Raw genomic sequence first — 16,932 nt, 5'->3', positions numbered from 1 at the left:
AGTTTTTGAGAGTAAAGTTTTTTTTTACTTATACACGAGTATATACGGTATTTGACAGAAAAGGACCTGAATCAGGCCAACACTGTGTCTGAAATACCAATCTCAACTAAGCAGTTTATCAAAATGTTATGGTCACGGCAGAGAACACTTGGAAATAAGGTCTTGGCAGAGCTCAGTCTAGGAGATGGGAAGAAATCAGCCCACAGTGGTCTCTGCTCCAGAAACTATATTCCCTCCCAGCAAAAGGGGGGAGAGCACATGAAACTCCCCAAAACACAAAAATTATTATAAACATATTCCATCTAAAGTTCTTATTGCAGTCCTTTTCTCCTAAGGAAAAGCTGAAGTTCAACATGTACATGCTTTAGAAGGGCAAAATATCAACTTGCTCATATCTTGGCTCAAGCCCATTCATCTCTAGTCTACATATAAAAGACTTTTCCTTATATTTTTACAACAAAAAGTAGTTACCTTATTCTACACCTAGACTTCTGGCTTTCAACATCAATTACATCAAGATCACTCACAAGCTATCTGCATAGCTTGCATCCTTTGGACTAATCAAGATCATGCTAAAGTGTATTTCTTATGTCAAATCCCATAACAGCAACTGGATCACAGCACAGCTGCCCCAAAGGAACTTTCCAACACAACATTTATTCCACAAATCAAATACAAATTTATACACCAAAAGGTCAAAGGGGCATATATTAGTGATTTTGTTTCTTTTACCTAGAATTGAACTCATAAAATGTAATAAAATAATAAAAATGAGAAAAAAAGATGCAGACAAATGAAAGCGATCCAACTGTTAACCAAGGGAATAAACAGTAGTTACATCTGACAAGCCAAACACACTTTTCTGCTTCACCTACGGAAGAGGAAATACCTGCTCCAGCATTCGGGCGCTCTCTAATATCTTCCGTTCTTCCTTCAGACAGTTGTTAATTATCATGGCCATATACAAGGGGTCTTCCTGAAAATTATCCTAGGTTATAGTAAAAGGAAGGAAATTTAGTGTCAGAAAATTGTCAAAGGGTCAAGACATTTGGAAAATAATATCGTTTGGTCGTGATATATCAACAATAGAGTAGACATGCCAATATCAATCTTAAAGCCTGCAAGCCAGTCGGTTCTACAGAATACCCACCAAGAATATTCATGAGATGCCGAAAAGCAGAATCTAAATCAAGTAAATAAATAAATCTGCATGCATTTGGTCTGAGAACAGTTTAATTTGTATATTCTGATGAGCCTGAAAAACGTATCTCTCTGTGGCCCTTGAACCCCAGTTGACCATCACTGCATTATATTCTTTTTTTTCCTGTACAAGGGTAATAAAAAAAAAAAAACCCACATGCTAACTTATCAATTACATTCATAAGGCAGAGCTCTTCTTAGTCAGGAACATTTCTGAATTAACATGAATGAACTAACAAGTTCAAGGTTTCCTGTGATGGGGTTTGTAGGCCCAAACATGATATGGAAGATAGGAAAATTGGTTCTTACCATTAATTTTCAATCCTGTATTACCACAGATTAATCCAGAATAAGATCTGCCTCCCTGCCGGCAGATGGAGACAGAGAAAGTTTCACTGACACTGTACATAACCCAATATGCTAAATGCAGTCCTTCAGTACTGACCTATACCCAAGCCAAGATGACAACGACCATAAGTTTCTAAGCAAACTCCTTCCCCTCCAACGATCCAGAAGAAGGGGAAGTTGCCCAAAAAGACAATCTAATATCCCAAATTTAACATAAGCAATCAGCATTGAAAACCTCCAACAACTCTGCACTATATATAAAGTAATAGGATGCATGGTGGACTCTCATCCCCCCACCCCCCCTCCAAGTAAATTGGTGGGTCTCTGGACTGATCTGTGGTACTAAAGGAATGAAAATTAGCAAGTAAAAACAAAATTTTCCTTTCCCTGTATGTACCCAGATCAGTCAAGACTCCTGGGAAGTACCTAAGCTCCCCTTAACTCGGGTGGGGCCTGGAGAGTTCTGCTAGTAGAACATTCTCACCAAAGCACATGGAAGCCAGAGCCCCAACATCCAAGTGATAACACCTAGCAAAAGTGTGCAATATTTCCTAGTCCACCCAGCCAATTTCATGCAGAGACACCAGTTGTGACATAGTCCAGGAAGTCACCTGAGAATATGTCAAATGCACCCCTAAACCCCCTGGCAACAGGTGCACTTTAGAAATTAAGTTGACTCTATTGCTTCCTTCAGCCACCGCATAACTGTAGCCTTAAGACGCCTTACTTCCCCTCTGAACCACTCCACAGTACAAAGAAATGATCCAATCTATGGAAATCATAAGTGACCTTTAGATACCTCAATAATGCATGCCTCCCATCTAAGAGCCTAAGTTCCCCTGTGTGAGGCATAGAGGAATCCAAATCCAGAAAACTGGAAGCTCCACTGTCTAACTAATATGGAACAGAGACTAATCTCAGGCAGAAAAGAAGGCACCATGCATAAAGAAAGTCCCAAATTCGACATCTGTAGGAAGGGATCTTGACACGACAGCACCTGAAGCTCTGAAATTCTCCTGGCTGAACAAATAGCCATTGAGAAAACCACTTTAAGAGTCAAGTCCTTAACCATAGCTCTTTAGTGGTTGAAACTGAGCCTCACACAATCCTCTAAGGACTAGATTCAGATTCCAAGACAGACAAACGTTCTGTGCCTGAGGACACATGTTCTTAGCTCCCTGTAGGAACCGTAGAACATCCAAATGTGTGGACACTAGATACCCTTTCACCTTATCCCAGAGACAACCCAATGTCACTACCTGGACTCTCAGAGTTAAAGGCTAGTCCCTTGACCAGAACCTTTTCTGTAGAAAAGCCAACATATGCAACACCATAGCCTGAAAAGGCTGAGGCTGCACTCAGTCAACAGACTAGGACTTGAAGATCCCCCAAATTCGCGCATATGTCAAGGATGTTGAAGGTCACCTAGCCTGCAATAAGGTGGAAATAACCGCTTTGGAATAACCCTTCCATCTCAATCATCTCTTCTCAGAAGCGAGTTGCCTGACTGAAAAATTGGGTCCTGGTGGAAAAAGAGTCTACTGATGTCCGAACCTCAGGGGCCCATCTATGGCCATGTTGATCAGATCTGGGAAGCATAGTTGATGAGGCCACTCTGGAGCTACCAGGATCACAATGCTCGGAAGTTTCTCTGTCGTAATCCCTAGTCCACCAGAGGCCACGGAGGGAAGACAAAGAAGCATCCCTCGAGTCAACAGCAGCACCAGAGCTCTGATTCCTTCCATACAGTGTTCTGTTCAGCGGCTGTAAAACCGCAACGCCTTGGTGTTCTTTGGTCAGGATACCCCCATCTTCTGTGAACGATACATCACTGTTTCCAACAGCTCCCATTCCCCATGGTCTAAGTTTCTCCGACTGAGAAAATCCACCTGAACTTTGTTCACTCTGGTGATGTGAGACGCTGCCAGCCGCTCTAAGTGCTGCTCTGCCTAAAGAATCAACTCCCAGGCCTCTCGAGCCAGTGCCTGATTCTTGGTTCTGCCTGGACAGTTGATGTAGGCCACCATCGTCGCACTGTCTGATAGGATCCGTACTGGATGGCTGTGTAACCGTGGCAGGCAGACAAGCAACATGAAATGCACCGCTCTCATCTCTAAGCGAATGATAGACTATGATGCCTCCTGTTTCAGCTACTGGTCCTGTGCCGACTGATCTTGCTACACTGCTCTCCATCCGGAGAGATTTGCATCAGTGGTGACTATTACCCAATTCGGAACCTCCAATTCCACACCACGCTCAAAAACTGGTGTGACTGTTCATGGCTTCCCCCTCTAAATGGAAGAGGGGGATGAAACTCTTCCAATAATGGATTCCAGCAGGAGAGAAGAGTCCTCCTGCAGAGGTCACATGTGTGCGAACTAACAATGTATTAATTCCAATTTCAATGCCATAGAACCCAGGACCTGTAAATAGTCTCAGACCCTAGACAGGAAAGCAGAAGCTTAATCTGACTCTGCAATTTCAGCACTCTCTTCCCGTGAGAAACACTCTCTCTGCCAGTGTGTCGAACTGAGCTCCAGATGCTCCAGAGTTTGAGAGGCTCATTGCCCAGTTCACCCATCCTAGAGACTTTAAGCACATTGGTATCTTTTGTTCTGATTGTCAGAGTTCCTCTGATTTCACATGAATGAGCTTGTTGTCCAGACACAGATGCACCAACACACCCTCCTTTTGCAATGTAGCTGCCTCCACCACCATCGCCTTGGTGAAGGTACATGTCGTTGTCACCAGCTGAAGGGAAGACCTCGAAGCTGAAAATGTTCCCTAAGGACCATAAACTTCAGGAATCTCCAGTGCTCTGGCCTGATGGCTATGTGCAGATACGCCTTTGTCAAGGCAAGAGATACCAGGAACTCTCCCTTGTCTACCACCACTATGACAGATCTCAGAGTTTCCACGCAGAAACAGGGAATCTTGAGAGCCGCATTTACCTTCTTTAAATCCAAAATATCTTGAATTGGATACAGGGGGAAAGAAACAGGAAGCTTAACTTAAAACTGACCTCCAGCCACACTAAGCGTGTTCAGGGTTTAAGCCAACAAACTCAGCAAGACATCTCTGTGAAAAAAGAAAAAAAAATCTGAGCAGAGTCTGAAGCAGCTCTCAATCATATGCAATTTCTCCCTCTTCCTAAAAGTGAGAAAGCCAATTCCCCATCAGAATCCACCAATGTCTCAAGATCCACAACCTCTTGAACATTACCAGGGACAGCCTCCCTGCAGCATTTGCCCGCCTTGACTGACAAATGGGAGGTCCAAGCATGTCACGCCTACATAGTAGTTTGCTTCACCTTCACTGGGGCCCCCTGCAGAAAGGTCTGGAGGCCCTGGAAACATTCCACCCAGGAGAAGGAGGATGGATCTATACTGGAGCCCACAGGCCCAAACTTGCTCTCCCTCGGGGGAGTTTCTGCCCTTGGGAACAAGGGGCAAGGAGAACTGACAGTTGCCTCACCTCCCACTCCACTTCCCCTCCAGAGACACCATAGGCCGAGGGGATGTCCCATCATGGGCAAAAGCTGTAATAGTCAAATCACTTTGAGCATCTAAAACAGCAATGACACAAACGAAGAGAGAGGACTGAAGCTATCAGATTGCAAGCCTTAAGGACAGCAAGCTGCTTGGACCTGTTCATCCCTGGTGCCTAGCTCTCCTGAACTTTAGTTCTAGACAGCTTTCTGTGTGTTCACCAAAGCTACCCGGGTGTACACGCAACCCCTCCAAAACACGCGCAAATATGCGCTCAAGATGAGGTCACAGTCATATGTGCACAAGTACATGTGCAACAACGCACTCATGCACATCCAAACATGGCCTATACAAGTACCTAAGCAAATACACGCTCAAGAATCTGCATAAATAGTGCACAAATCTAGGCCGTGGGAACAGAACCACTACTGTGGCCTACCACATGGCTAAGTAAAGCCTGCCTGGACCTTCAATGTGTTTAGTCCCGGATCCGTTCAACACCTGGCACTGAAAATTGTCAAAGGCCTGAAGAGCTTCTCAACAGCTCAAGCCTCTTGACTGGCTGAGAATCCATGGCGACTGCGGCCTAGGGCCAGCATCCCCCGCTGCTTGTTCTGCTAAACAAGCATTGCGCATAAGCAAATTAAAATTGGCAGAAGACCTCTACCAGAAACAGCGACTCCTCGGTGCATGTGCCTCTCTGCACCTCCACAGGACAGGGAACCAGCCTCTCCCGCCAACAAAGCTAGAGAATCTAAAACGGTCGCCGTTCCTACACTGATGGGGAAAGCCTCAGTGCTAGATCCTGTCACCCATGAGGCTCGTTTTACCGGTGCGGCCATGCTCGACGTAGACCCCCGAATGCCATGCTGCTTTTGCCACACGTACACACTGTTCCTCCCAGCACCTGTGGCACCACCAGCACCTCAACGGCAAACAGGGGAACAGTCCGTCAGCGCCAAGGTGCTAACACTTGGTCTCCCCCATAGGCAAAGATGCTTCTGAAAACCCCCATCGCTGAGCTCCCCAAGCGGATAAGGTAGCTCCACCATCGCCCCCCCCCCCCCCCCCCCGGAACCTCGAAACTGAACAGATTTCTTTAAATAGTTCCTTTCTTGTTTTTGTTTTTCTTTTCACTCTCTGAGAAGAAATACAGATACATAGAAACCAATACTTTCCTTTGGCGCAGAGGTTCTGATTCCAGGAGCGCAGGATGCATGGTAGATCAGAAAAGAGCCAGACAACTGGCTATATCGCTCTCCTTTCACCAAACTTTAGCGACCCAGCCCAGGACAAACTATATAAAAGAGATACTTCCCTGTTCCACTGGGCTTGCAATGTAGAAATGCCAGTAAGTTCCACCACTGTCTCGTGGAGGATGAGTGATCTGAACCACCATATGTCCACCCCATGGACCTCCGGACTGAGATATCAGAAGAGCCAGCAACCCCCTGCTCATCTACCTCAAACTAGGTGGGATGGGTCCACCGGGACCTCAAGTCCCTGGAAGGATTCACAAATTTTGTCTTTTAATCTTTTTTTTTTTTTCTTTTTCTCCAGGCTGCAGGTTTTATACCATATACCATCTGCTGGAGACAGAGAAATACTGAGAGACTCTAGGTGGCACAGTGGGTTATGTACAGTGTCTGGTGTCTGTGAAACTTTCTCTGTCTCCATCTGCTGGCAGGGAGGTAAAACCTAGGAGTTTGAACTGATCTGGGTACATACAGGGAAGCAGTGTTAACCCCAGCCAGATCCAAGTTGCAGGAGCTGTGCTGATGCAGGAGATCCAGCAGTTCTTAAGGAAAAGTGCTAACTGAACTGGGAGCAGGAATGGCCCCCTAAACCTAAGCAAGCAACAAAAGAAACAAAGGGGAACCTCACAGAGACTCATGGCTATGCTCCCTGAGAACAGCAGAAGATCTGCTCCCCAACCCAGTACTCTGGTTCTATGGGATTGCTTGGCTCTTATTAAACTTCTTAAGGGGGGGGGGGGGGGCTTTTCACATTTGATTTAGAACAATCCTTAGTGTTTTTAAATTGTATTTTCCATGGAGCTGCAGCATCGTGGTTAGAGAGCCTCGTGTTTTTGGCCTCTTTGGAAGAGGATCTGATCACACCTCCTCCCTCCCAGTTGGTTTTGATATCAGCAATGTTTGAGGAGGAGCTTAAGAGACGTGTGCAGCTTGCCGTTGAGTGGGTGGTGTTGAGCATCATCCCCATGGCACCGACTTGAGCCAGTGCCAGCACTGTCCTTCTTGGAGCTGCTGCTGGAATATCTACATGTGCTCATCGACGTGCTACCAACCTAGCTGCCATCTGTTCTCGGGACAGTGCCAATGCCCAGCGGCGCACCAGAGCCTCCCGTTGTTAATACTGTGGCCATTTCCTCCAAGGAGGAAGCTCCCCCTAGGCTGCCCCAGCCATGAGGCCTGTGGCCCCCCATCCAGTGCTGTCTGTACTTGCACCACTGGACAAAGGCAGAATGCCCAAGATCCCATTCCCGGTCCATGAAACAAAGAATGAGGAGACTTATGACACCTGAGGGGATGAGTCAAAGATCTTTGACAATGCCTCCAAAAGGTCTCCCTTCAGACCCTTCTCCTCTGGAGAAGCGAAGGAGGTCCCTGCCTGAGAACCTTACCTTTGCAGGGTTCTTACGATTGATCGTGGAGGCAATCTCCTTTCAGTTGTTAAATGAAGAGGATGCCCGGCACAAAACACTGAACATCTTCCAGTTTGTGGAGCCTCCTAAGAAAGTTGTGGCAGTCCCGGTGCAGAACATCCCTAAGGAGTTGCTGTTGAGGATCTGGGAACACCCCCTCACAGTGCCTCCTACGAACAAGAAGGCGGACATAGTTTATCTTGTCCCGAAGGCTGCGGGATTCAATACGTCAGCTGCCCCACCAGTTGGTGGTGGTTGAATCTGCTCTCAAGAGTCTCGAGCATTCTCAGACCCATTCCTTATGGCTCCCGGGGAAGGATCATAGAGGGATGGACGCTCTTGGGAGGAAGATTTTTCAGGGAGCTATGCTCATTGCCCGCAAAGCTTCTTACATAAGCTAGTACTCACTGGACATCTGGAAGCAGGAGCAGGAGGTGGCCAAGCAGCTGCCTCAACAGCAGCAGGCCATCCTCATGTCCCTAGTGAATAAGGGCCTGGAGTGTGGAAAACACAAGGTCCACGCGACCTACGATGTTTTTGAAATGGCATAGAGGGTCTCTGCAGTGGGAATCGGCGTCCGCAGAAGGGCATGGCTGCGGGCCTCGGATCTCTGACAGGAAACACTCACTGATGTGCCGTGCACTGGGGAGAATCTTGTCAGAGATAACGTGAAGGATGCAGTGGCCTAACTCCGGGACCATGAGACCCTTCAGCAACTCTCCGCCAGCAATCCAGATCCATCTTCATCTAGGAGGTTTGCGAGATCGGGGCAGAAGAAGGTTTTTTTTTTGCCAGAGGAAGTACTAGCCTCCGCCCTCTCGCTCCCGTCCACAATATCAAAGCTCTCGCATCTGTCCCAGGCAGCAAAGAGCTCCAAAGGCCCAGCAGGCGCCTCAGTCAATTCCTGGGATGAGGTTTTGACTGGGTCGTAGGGAGCACAGCCCAGTCCTCTGTAATGAGGGTGATGGACATGCCTGTTGGTGGAAAGCTATGGTTCTTTGTGAATCAGTGGCCCACTGTAACCTCAGACCAGTGAGTTATTTCCATCATCCATCAGGGTTACCGATTAAACCTTTTGGATGCCCCACCAACTTGCCTGTTTTGGGGTCCAGTAATGCACTAGGAGGTACTGCTTGCGGAGCTCTCCTCCCTCTTAATGGCTAGAGTGGTCGAGCCCAATCCACCAGGGCAAAGAGGCGGGGATTTTACTCCATGTACTTCCTGATTCCAAAGACAACAGGATGATCAGCACATTCAGAGTGGCATGGCCATAGGGCTCCGTCCCATCCTAGACCTGAGGGTCTTGAACACATTTCTCCAAAAAGAAAAAGTTCAAGATGGTTTCCCTGGGCACCTTGATCTCCTTACTGCAACAAAAAAAAAAAAGGGGGGGGGGGATTGGCCATGCTCCCCTGATCTGAAGGACAGGTACACCCACATCGAGATCTTCTCCAGTCATCAGAAGTATCTGAGATTCATGGTGGGAAAACAAACACTTCCAGTATCATTTACTGCCATTTGGGTTTGTGTCAGCCCCATGTCTTTACAAACTGTCTGGCCATGGTGGCGGTGCACCTGAGCAGGATGGGAGTGCATTTCTTCCCTTATCTGGACAATTGGCTGGTCAATTGCACCTCTCAGGCTTGGTCGTCAGGTCCATGCACCTGACCATTCAAGTGTCGAAGTCACTTGGGTAGTTGATGACAAACCCTAAGTCCCATCTCAGCCTGTCCCCACAATTGGACTTCAAAGGAGACCTGCTAGACACGGCTTAGGCCAAGTGCTTCCTGCTGCGACAAAGGGCCATCAATCTGATGGCCACAGCGGCAGATATTTAACAGGGCCAGCAGGTGTCAGCTTGGCACATGTTGAGGTTCTTGGGTCACATAGCCGCAACAGTTTATGTCACTCCCTTGGCACATTTGTACATGAGAACAGCCTAATAGATCCTGAGGTGTCAGTGGCATCAAACTATGCAGAACCTCCAGGACCACATCAGAGTCACTCAGCCCCTCTGGGACTCATCCTGGTGGCTGGTAATTTCAAATTTGGAACGGGGGATTTCCTTTCAATGTCCTCCTACCCAAATTGTCCCAACCACAGATGCATCCACCCTGGGTTGGGGAGCTCATGTGGATGGGCTCAGCACTCAGTATCTGGTCTGCCCAGGAATGCCGTTGCAAAATCAACCTCCTGGAGCTCTGGGCAATCAGGTATGCGCTATATGCTTTCAGAGATCGGCTGTCCAACAAATTTGTCCTGATTCAAACCTACACCCAAGAAGCGATGTGGTATTTCAAAAAGCAGGGAGGTATGGACTCATACCTCCAGAGTCAGCAGGCAGTTCAGATCTTATCCTGGGCCCTCTCTCATGGGATGGTACTCAGGGCCATGTAACCTGGCCAGAACAAAGAATGTGTTAGCAGACTGACTGAGTTGTGCTTTCAGATCTTATGAATGGTCTCTCATGAGATCTGAAAGCATGGTCTCTCATGAGATCTCGTGACCCCTCATGAAGGGGTCACGAATCAGATCTTCTGCCTCTGGGGAAGCCTAGATGTGGATCTATTCGCAGTGACTTGAAAACAGGAAGGTTCCTCTGTTCTGCTCCCTGTACAGGACACGTGACAAACCAGTCTTGGACGCCCTCGCCCAACAACCTGACCTGGAAGGTCATATTTTTGATGGCAGTCACATCAGCAAGCAAGGTCAGCGAGCTCCAGGCCTTAGCGATATAAACATAAAGCCTCTTTCTTATGGAAAGAACCACCCATAACTCTTGCCTTTCTATCAGATGCACACAAAAATCAATCTTTTTCTCAACACACAAATACATTTTGAAAATTTGTGCACAGTGTAAAGAGCACATTTTTAAATTATATGGACTCCATGGAGCACAACTTTCCAATCTTGTTTAATCTTATGCCCTTGGTATTTTAAGAGTACCCCTGAGTTAGTCTATCTTTCTTGCCTAGTTTTTCTCTGTTTTGTTCTTAGAAGTCTGTTGGAACTCAGTGTTGAGTTACTTTTGTTGGTTCTGTTGAAAACTGATGGATAAAACCCTTAACGATTAGAAAGCAAACCAAATCCTTCAGCAAGGATACCATTATTTTGCTACGACCCAGCTAGTCGCAGGACAACCCCATTGGTTATTTATTGAGCAGAATTATATAGCCCCTTATCCACAGTGTTGTTTTCCGGGCATGACTCTTCCACCTCAAATCTCTGCAAATCCCATTCTAAGGTCCTTACATAGGGCTTTTACAGAATTAGATTCACTTAAACCCACTCACACTCCTTCTTGGCGTATGTCCAACCTTGCCCCACAATGGCACAACCCTTTAATTACAATTGGAGGTCATCCTCTTCAATGGCCGATATAGCAAGAAAAATATATCTGGTTTTTGTCCTCAATTTTTTTATCTGGTAATAACATGACTTTCAGCCAAATGGAAGCTTCTTTTCATTTGCCTGTTTCTCAGTTTTATGCCCGACTACAATTGCGGACTGCATTACAAGGTTTGGCTTTTCTTCCTTCTCTTTTAGAACAGTCTCCTTACCTTTTCACATTTTATCAAGAACATGGAGACAAAGGCCATCTTGCCTCCTGTCTCTACAAACTTAAAGGTTTTTCCACTTGGCTTCCCGTACATGCTTTACAACCAGTATGGTCTTCGGACCTTGGTTTAGAACCTACGGCTGCTATGTGGAAATATTTATTTATTTATTTAACATTTTTCTATACCGAACTTCATGACAAGCTTCATATCAGACTGGTTTACATCAAACTTAGGGATTAACTGAACATAACCATATAACAGGAAGGCCGAAGCGCAGTTACAAATAACAGGGAGAATGAACTTGGGGGCTAGAGTAGCCAGGAAATAAAGGACAGAAAAAACTGGAGGATGAGAGCATATGTCTATACAGTGGCTGGATCGGTCATTTAGGCTATTGGGCTAAATGAAAGTACTGTTGCAATGTTAGGCTTAAGGGAAGGCTTGGAGGAAAAGCCAAGTTTTGAGTTTTTTTTGGAAGGTAATCAGGCAGGGTATGGACGACGTCGGTTCGCATCTCGCTCTCTTCAAATTTGTCACAAACTTCTTATTTTACTATGCACAGAGTAGTCTGGACCCCTTGGAAGCTCCATAGGGCCGGTCTCATACCTACCCATAACTGTTGGTCTTGCTCAGCCCCTAAAGCAACGCCGAGTTACATGTTTTTTTTGTTCGCATGTGAACGTTTTCTGGCGACAGGGCTGGGCTACTATTTCTTTAATTTTAAAAATAGACCAACCTATTACTTACTCTATAGTAATTTTAAAAGGAACAGACCCATCTCTTCAACTCCACAAATTCCATCGCAAATTATTGGACTTCCTTTTAACAATCGGTCAACATAACATAATGTCAATCTGGAAGCATAGCGACTTGCTCTCAGAACATCTATGGTGGAATATGGTATGTCTATACTCTAAATATGAAAGAGCAATGGTGGTTAAATTTGGTAGGCTTCATTCATGGTCACAGGTGTGGAAACCATTAGACACTTACATTAACTCACTACACTGACTCTGCTTTCATAGGCTGTGCCTTTCATAAGAACATAAGAACATAAGAAAATGCCATACTGGGTCAGACCAAGGGTCCATCAAGCCCAGCATCCTGTTTCCAACAGTGGCCAATCCAGGCCATAAGAACCTGGCAAGTACTCAAAAACTAAGTCTATTCCATGTAACCATTGCTAATGGCAGTGGCTATTCTCTAAGTGAACTTAATAGCAGGTAATGGACTTCTCCTCCAAGAACTTATCCAATCCTTTTTTAAACACAGCTATACTAACTGCACGAACCACATTCTCTGGCAACAAATTCCAGAGTTTAATTGTGCGTTGAGTAAAAAAGAACTTTCTCCGATTAGTTTTAAATGTGCCCCATGCTAACTTCATGGAGTGTCCCCTAGTCTTTCTACTATCCGAAAGAGTAAATAACCGATTCACATCTACCCGTTCTAGACCTCTCATGATTTTAAACACCTCTATCATATCCCCCCTCAGTCATTTCCTCCTCTTTTCAGCATATAGCCATATATTCTCCCTCTCTTTTTTCCCCCCCCTCTCTCTGCTCTACCTTTTTTTTTTCCCTTATCTTTATGTTTTCTTATTCTTTCTTTATGATCGGTTTTAATTTTCTCATTATACTTTCTCCTCATAATTTGAGCTATGTTATAATGGGCTGTAGCTTAAGTTTTTATATACTTGCTACTTGTGTTAATTATCCTGTTTCTTCTTCTGTACTATGTATAACTTCAATAAAAAAACATTACAACTTAAAAAAAAAAAGAAAGCAAACCAAAACTTCATTGGGATACGAAGGGAAGTGTGGTGGGTTTATTGATGTTTGGAAATGCGCCGCAGCCTGTGCTTATGTTGGGCAACTGTTTTTGGTGCGCCCGATTTCCCGCTGCTACCACGCGCCGTCAGTTTCAGGTTGGCGGCACGTGTTCTCATCTTGGCGGCCACATGGGTGACCTGCAGCACGGCAGGGGGCATTTGCGTGGCAGCTCATATGTAAACAGGCCGGATGGCAGACAAGCTGCGTGTGGAGGCCTGCAGAGCCTGTGGGACTTGGTCGGCCCTCTTGAATTCCCTTTCACTGTGCACAGGTTGTGCCTCAGGGTAGGAGGGATCCTCTGCTAAGGGTCCCAAGGCCAGTAGGGCCTCTCAATCAGCAGGGCCCACTTCAGGGCCTAAGATGGGAGTGCCCATTTCCACTGCTCCCGAAGAGGATTGCAGTCAAGAGGCGCTGGCTCGCCGGGAATCTGGTGACTCCCCTCCACCTCTGTCTCCTGCGGGGCAGGATCTCAATGAGGATGGTGTTGGCGGAGCAGAGTCAGAGCCCAGTAGCCCCAAGAGGGCATCTGAGGGCCCGCAGGGTTCTCCCCCCCGAGTTTGTCTTGCTTGTGCACAAGGCCTTTCTGGCAAGGAAGGCAGGCAGGCAAATGGAGACCCAACGAGAGGTCTTCAGGTCCATCCAAGAGATCTTGGGGGGGGGGGGGGGGGGGTGCTCTGACAAGCTGCAGGGGTCCTGTGCCACGCGTGCAGAACTATCACTCAGAGATCTGGAGGAATTGGATTAGCTTCAAGGGGGATGTGGAATCCTCTCCAGCTGGGGATCCGGAGGGGGATCCAGATGCGACAAAGTACGATCTGGGGCTGATTGAGATGACCCTTGGGTGGTCCGCCTATTTAAAAGAGAGCAGCTGCGCCCCCTTATTCCTCAGGTGTTAGAGGAATTGGGGGGTAGAACTCAGGAAGAATCGGATAATGAGGGCATCAACCCGAACCTGCATGGTCTGCGGGGTCTGCCTGGTGTTTTCCCCATACCTAAGAAGATTCAGAAGCTCATTAGCCGGGAGTGGGCTTGAAGGTTGGGAGAGCAATAGTGAAGCTTTATCCTTTGTTGGAAGAGCATTTGGATCGCCTTAAAATGCCTAAGGTGGATGCGGCAGTTTCAGCAGTAACCAAGAAGACCACGATTACAGTGGCGGGAGCTGCTGCTCTGAAAGATATCCAGGATCGCAAATTGGAGGTTCAATTGAAGTGCATATTTGAGATGTTAGTCTTGACACACCAGGCTGCGCTGTGTGCTAGCATGATGCAGTGCGCCTGCTTATGTTTGGATTCACAAGCCACAGGAACAGGCAGCTTTGGGAGTGCTGTCTCCCACACAGGCGGCTTGTCTGGAGGTGGGAGTGGCTTATGTGGCAGATGCTTTATATGATCTGGTGCGCACTGTGGCTAGGAGCATGGTCTCTGTGGTGGCTGCATGACAGCTTCTATGGCTGCGCAATTGGTCGGCAGACATATGGTCCAAGACTTAGTTATTTAACCTTCCCTTTCAAGGGTAAGCTGCTCTTCGGGGAGGACCTGGATCAACTCATGAAGTCCTTGGGGGAAACCAAAGACAATAGACTACTGGAGGACAAGAAAGGCATTAAAAAAGAACTTTCCCGCTCGTCCTCGCTTTCAAGAGTCGAGGAGATTTCGATCTGGAAAAGGATCTTCCTCCTCGGGTTCTAAGAAGTCATCGAGTCATCAGCGATCTTTTGGGGGCGGGGGGCCAGCAGGTCTTCCAAAGGCAGTTCTGGTCAGGGGCTGGATGAAGTAAGCAGTTCCAATGAAGCCAGGGTCGCCCATTCCTCATTGGTCATGGTCAGGGGCAGGTTGTCCTGTTTTCACAAGAAGTGGGTCAAGATTACCTCTGACCAGTGAGTACTGGAGGTGGTAAGGGATGATTACGCCTTAGAATTTTCTCGTCCGCTCAGGGATGCCTTCCTGGAGTCATACTGTTCTTCTCGATACAAATGGAAAGCCGTAGAGGGGACTCTGCAAAGGTTGATAAGCTTGGAAGCAATCCTTCCATGCCTCTGAGTGAGCAGGGGCAGGGAAGGTATTCCATCTATTTTGTGGTTTTAAAAAAAAAAGGGCACCTTCTGTCCCATCTTGGATTTGCAGAAGGTGAACTTGAGTTTGCGGGTGCCACGCTTTCAGATGGAGTCGCTGCATACAGTAATTGCTGAATTCGGCAAAGCAGAGTTCCTGGCGACTTTGGATCTCACTGAAGCTTTTCTGCATATTCCCATTTGAAAGGACCACCTGAAGTTCCTGCGGTTCAAGTTGCTGGATCAGCATTTCCAGTTTCAGGCCCTTCCCTTCCGTCTGGCCACAGTTCTTCAAACCTTCACAAAGGTGATAGTGGTGGTAGCAGCGGTCTTGAGAAGGGAACGGTGTTGGTTCACCCATACCTGGATGATTAGCTCATCCAGGCAAAGATGGAAGAGGAGTGCACTCGTTCAATACAGTGAGTGAGGCATCTCCTGACCTCGTTGGGAAGGGTGATCAATGTAGTGCCATGCCCTGGTGAAAGACTGATATTCCTGGTACTCATTCGCTCGATATTGAAGAGTTTTCCTTACCAATTGCAACAGTTAAGTTTGTTGAGTTAAGCAGTTGACAGGATATTGTTGGTGCTGGAGTTTTGTAGATTTCCAGTTCAGGGGAATCCAATCCTTGGTTTTCTAGTTCACCCTGGGAGAGGGGAATGATTTTCTAATCTTGGCTTGCGTACAGGTCAATACTGAGTGACTGCAGCTGGCACTCTCAGTTACCCACTAGAATGAACCGCACCAGACCCACTAGAATGAACCGCAATTTTACACTACTAGTCCCCCCACTTAAGAAAGCCAGACTTACAGCCACAAGGGCTCGTGCATTGTCTATTGCTGGCCCAACACAATGGAATAATCTACCTCTCAATCTCCGCCAAGAGCCAAACCTCTGTAAATTCCGCAAGATGTTAAAGACCTGGCTCTTCTACCAGGCTTTCCCAGACTAATTCCGGCCGACTCCTGCCCCCCTTTCTGGCTATCGATTCCAGCCTACTGCCTCATGATAAGCTGCCACACCGTGTTTTTTGTAATTTTGTTACCTATTTGAATAGCCTGTTTCGTTCTTTATTTTACCCTCTCTGGTTTCCTTTTAGTAAACTATTTCTCTACTGCTTCCTATAAATTATTTATTGGATGTCCTGTATTTACCCCCCCCCCCCCCCCCCCGTTTTTATTGTAATTTCCACCTTTTGTTAAACTGTAAACCGATATGATGTGTATTTTAATGTCGGTATAAAAAAACTGTTAAATAAATAAATAAATAAATAAATAAATAAAGCAGTGCCTCAAAGTTTTGTTCTCTGCCTCCATCTGCTGGTAGGGATACATAAACCCTCTTATCTGGACTGATCTGTGATATTACAGGAACGAAAATTAGCAGATAGCCAATTTCCCTATATGATGTGTCTTTCAGTCGCAAGAACAGGTGGGTCTCTGGACTGATCTGTGGTATTAGCAGTTAAGAATCAAATTTTCCTTTCCTGAACACACCTAGATCAGTCCAGACAAGTGGGATGTACCCAAGCACCCCTATACTGGGCAGACACCCAAACGTCCCACTCTTAACACACTCTCACCAAAAGACGCATCCTCCTGCGCTCAAAACATACAAATGGTAATGCTTGGTGAAAGTATGTAATGAAGACCACAGTGCAGCCTTACATATCTCCTGAGGAGACACCAACTGACACTCCACCCAGGTGATTGCTTGTGCCCGAGTCGCATGTGCCTTGAGACCCGTTGGAATTTCATGACCCTTACAGATATAGGCCAAACAAATAGT

At 46.6% G+C, this 16,932-nt stretch overlaps 1 protein-coding gene across 3 annotated transcripts in view; it reads right to left on the bottom strand.

The window, feature by feature from the left end:
- STAT1 (signal transducer and activator of transcription 1) overlaps positions 1-16,932 on the bottom strand; it is a 167,647-nt gene that overhangs the window by 113,364 nt on the left and 37,351 nt on the right. For all 3 annotated transcript variants that reach the window (XM_029606088.1, XM_029606091.1, XM_029606089.1), the window contains exon 5: positions 890-988. In XM_029606088.1, the coding sequence (XP_029461948.1) occupies positions 890-988 (99 nt within the window). The remainder of the gene's footprint in view (positions 1-889; positions 989-16,932) is intronic.

This window comes from Rhinatrema bivittatum, chromosome 6 (genome assembly GCF_901001135.1).
Source record: "Rhinatrema bivittatum chromosome 6, aRhiBiv1.1, whole genome shotgun sequence".
NCBI classification, from domain to species: Eukaryota; Metazoa; Chordata; class Amphibia; order Gymnophiona; family Rhinatrematidae; genus Rhinatrema; species Rhinatrema bivittatum.
The sequence above is the reverse complement of the archived record's forward strand: the minus strand, read 5'-3'. Positions and strand labels throughout refer to the sequence as shown.